The 4,370-nt window shown below is 50.5% G+C and overlaps 1 protein-coding gene across 1 annotated transcript in view; it reads right to left on the reverse strand.

Annotated features, from left to right (window-relative positions):
• Positions 1-4,370, reverse strand: part of HMCN2 (hemicentin 2) — a 150,510-nt gene that overhangs the window by 91,834 nt on the left and 54,306 nt on the right. The window contains 3 exon segments of the mRNA XM_007453133.1: positions 350-515; positions 1,562-1,721; positions 1,846-1,958. Of these exon segments, the coding sequence (XP_007453195.1) occupies positions 350-515; positions 1,562-1,721; positions 1,846-1,958 (439 nt within the window).

Raw genomic sequence — 4,370 nt, forward strand, 5'->3', positions numbered from 1 at the left:
TCTTTCCTAGCTGAGTGACCACAAGCAGGTCACCCCACCTCGCTGAGCCTCAGTTCCACTCAGTTCTGCTCTGCTGAGCAGATTGAAGGCAATCCTGCATGCAGCGCCCCTCGGCCGTGTGTGAAGCGCTGTGTGCGTGTTATTTCAGAGGCCTCCCCCCTCTGAAGGGCATCCATGCTCCCTTAAAGGCCATTGGCCCAAAGTGCTCTGTGTGTAATCGGATTGCGTGCCCCTGGGGGTGTCCACAGGGTCCCATACACTGGCCGGATCACTGGTCACCTGGAGGTCAGTTTCCTCAAACCCCAAGCTCTGTCCATCCCCAGACCCAAGGCCCCGCAACTGGGGTTACCTGTCGGTGACGGGTGGCACAGGAAGGGAGTCCTTGGCCCAGGTGACCAGTGGGGGTGGAGAGCCCTGGGCTTCACAGTCCAGGGTCACCTCGTCACTGGCCTTGGCTGTGACCCTCAGAGGCTTGTCTGCGTCACATGACCCATTCACAAGGATCCTGGGCTTGGCTGTTGGTAGAATCATGCAGGGGGCGTGAACAGAGCAGGGAGTCACGGGTCGCGGCCCAGAGGGGACCAGCATGGCTCCCCCAGGAAGCTGAGGTGGCACTGCCACCCCAGAGATGCAGAAGGTGGGTGGGCTCTATTATAATGGCAGAGTGTAGGTTTCAGGGTGGGCTCAGATCCAATGGTTTCCCCTAGTCATACCCCACCCCACCTGTCTACCCCATCCTCCCGCCGGAAGCTCGTCTTGCTTTGATGACCCTGACATGGTCCCTCCTGCCCCAGTGTCCTCTTCTTGCTTCTCTCCGTCCTGCTTCCCTTCCCCGGGGACATTCTGGCAGGTTCTGTCCTCTCTCTCCCTTCTCGCCCTTGATTATCCCATTTATTCTCAGGAATAAATGGGATTAACCATCAGATGATGCCCAGTCTCCCTTTGTGCCAAGGGCCCCAGGGAAACACTGGTTCCAAACAGTTCAACACACAGTTAATTATTTAATCACAGTTGTGATGGGCACTAAGAAAGGGACATTCCAGAGAGTTCACAGCAAGGCGATTTGACACAGCCTCAGAGATCAGAGAGAACTGAGATCTGACTGACAGGAGAAGTAGGCTGGACCAGGTAAGGGAAGGGCATTCCAACAGAAGGAACTGCACATGCAAAGGCCCTGAGGCAGGATGGATCATTTAAGAAACTGAAAGGAGGCCAAAGGGTCTGGGCACAAAGAGCTGGGGAGAAAGGTGGGCGAAAGGGGCTGCCAGTGAGAGGGAGGGGGTCCAGTGTAGGGCCCTGTGTCTTTTCAAGGCTTGTTAATGTGATGTCTTCCCCCCATCCGGTGACAAAGGGCTGAGTTGGAACCACTCTTGGAGCATGCCCACACTACAGGGGACAGTGCTCTGAAAGACAGCTTTGGTCTACATGCCCTTCAGACGTGAGGAATTTAGAGGCAGGGTTGACGAGATGCAAGGAGGATGCAGGAGAGGTCAGATTGTCCATGCCCCTGCCTCAGTGCCTGCCAAGCCCCTCTCCCAGGACAGGGGTGGCCATCACTCACTGTTGACAGAAAGCTGCATCTCCTGGCTGGAGAAGCCCACGGCGTTGGTGGCTGTGCAGACATAGGCCCCTGCATCCTGGGCAGATGGCCGGGCAATGACCAGGGTACCATCCTTGCTCACATTGTAGTGGGGATCCCTGGAGGCCAGGGCATTGGTTTCCTGTGGTAGAGTCACAGGTGACATCAGCAGAGCCCACACCCCACGGCGATTTGCATCATTCCTCTCCCCATGATGCACTGGGACTACCTCCCCGGTTACCTTTGTGGTAACAGGCTTCACCTACCTTGGTCCAGGTGACGGTAGGGGTGGGCACTCCTGAGGCTACACAGGGGAGAGAGGCTGGAACGCCTTCATTGGTGATATGGTGGGTGGCAGTGGGCTGGATTCTAGGTGGCACTTTTAAAAACAAACCAATTTCATAAACCAAAGTTCATAGCAGCATTATTCACAACAGCCAAAAGGTGAAAACAATCCAAACAGAGGGTGATGGATAAACAGAATGTGATGTGTACGTATGGAATATTATTCAGCCTTAAAAAGGAATAAGCATCTGATACATGTTACAACATGGAGGTACCTTGAAAATATTACGCTAAGTGAAATAAGCCAGACACAGAAGGACAAATACTGTATGATTCCACTTACACAAGATACCTAGAACAGGCAAATTCATAGAGACAGGAAGCAAAATGGTGGTGGCCAGTGGCTAGGGGAGGGGGAAATGGAGAATTGGTGGGTACAGAGTTTCGGTTTGGGAAAGTGAAAAAGTTCTGGAGATGGATGGTGGTGATGGTTGTGAAACCGTGCCCTATAAGGTTAAAAAAAAACATCCTGAAACTGTGCCCCATGGGATTAACAGAAATTCCTGGCTTGTCTTACAGCTTGCTAAAAACCCCTCTGCTTGAGCCTGCCTTCACTTAGCAAGCTCGCTTAATTGTTTCGTTGCAAATTGCAAACCCTCCAAGCTTCATGTAGCCTAAACAATAAGATGTTTGTCTGAGTCGTTTTCCAGGAACTTGGTGTCTAGTTCGAGCTCAAGCCAGCTAAGACTGGTTGGGACCACAGACCCTAAAACTGGGCCTGCACAGGTATCTGCTGAATGACCTTTTGACACCAGAGGGCCAAAAACCCCACCGTCAGATCATGCTAGGCGCCTCCATTTTTGAACATGCATCCCAGGAAGAAGCAAGTAACCCAGATACACCTGCACAGAACACTGACTACCTCACCTTTTCCCTACCTGCAATCACCTGTCCCCACGCCTAAGACCACCCTGCTTCTTTATCCCATAAATACCCCAAGCCCCTGGCCTTTGGGGAGGTGGACCTGAGGCTTGTTCTCCTGTCTCCTCGCTTGGCTGCCTTGTGAATACATCCTTTCTCCACTGCAAACCTCAGCATCTCAGCCTTTTGGCTTGCTGTGCATTGGGCAAACGAACGTGGTGGCACAACAATGTGAATGCCACTTATGCCACTTAATTTATGCCACTAAACTGTAGGCTTTAAAATGGTTAAAATGGTAAGTTTTATATTATGTATATTTTATCATGATTGTTAAATTTTTTTTATTTTTTGGCCGTGCCATGTGGCATGTGGGATCTTAGTTCCCCGACCAGGGATCAAACCCGTGCCCCCTGCAGTGGAAGCACAGAGTCTTAACCACTGGACTGCCAGGGAAGTCCCTATTTTATCATGATTTAAAAAAAAATTTTTTTAACAGAAGAAGACAGCCACCACTGCTGTAAATTCATGCCCCAGACATAGGGCAGCCTGTGTTTAGGAACCAGCTGTGCCGTTTCTTAACTGTGGGACTTTGGATAAACCACTTAATCTTTTGGTACCCGTATTCCTTGGTCAGCTAAAAAGCTAAATTAACCCTAATTCCCTGCTCACTCTCTGGGGATGGACGGATGAGAAACGGCAGAAAATAGTGTTCACAGGACACAGTGAACTTGAAAACAAGTGCAAAATCCGTCCTGGGCACCATCCAGATCTGCAGGCATTAAAACAGGGCGGGAGAGGGGGCTGTCTCCAAGAGGAGCAGGGGAGGGGGAAACGGGCATGGAAAAACCAGAACCGGGAGGGAAAGCCAGAGGCCAAGGGCTCTGATGGTAACACTCAGTTCCTTTAGGGTGGGAAATGTCCTTCTGGATTTTCCCAGGTGGCAAAAGCCAGCAAGTCGATTAGCATTTGTTGAACGGAAATGAAATTAGCCAAGAGAGACGGGCTCGATCGCCACTGCACAGAGGAGGCTGTGCGGCAGGGTGGGAAGTTAGGGGGTGAGGCTTTCTACAGAGGCAGCCTTTGCTGATCCTGTGACTTGGTGAGTTTTTAACCCACCTCTTGGAGCAGTTAGGAAAATTAAGTGAAACCTGCACATAACCTCTCAGAGGTCTGGCACATGACACATGCCCAACCTTTGATCGCTCTCATTAACTGGAATTATGAGACAGGACAGCTGGGTTCTAAACCCAGCCTCTCCTGCACCTCAGTTTTCCTCTACAAAATGGGGAATGATGAGTTCTTCCTGCTCATCCCTCGGGGTTTTAATAAAACAAGTGAAACAAACAAACAAAAAGAGGATATTAACATATGCAGTAAATGACAAAACATAACCAGACTTAGTTTAAACTTCTTGTTTTACGTTAAAAAGAACGGTGGTACCTGGTTGGGTGGGTGAAGGGAAACAGGGACTCTCCAACGCTGTGGGTGGGAAAGTAACTGGGCAAAATACACGAAAAGCCCTAAAAATGTGCAATCTCCGTGAGTCAAAACTCAATTCCACAGTGATAGTTTATCCTAGGGAAAG

The sequence above is a fragment of the Lipotes vexillifer genome, unplaced genomic scaffold (assembly GCF_000442215.2).
Source record: "Lipotes vexillifer unplaced genomic scaffold, Lipotes_vexillifer_v1.1 scaffold149, whole genome shotgun sequence".
Taxonomy (NCBI): Eukaryota; Metazoa; Chordata; class Mammalia; order Artiodactyla; family Lipotidae; genus Lipotes; species Lipotes vexillifer.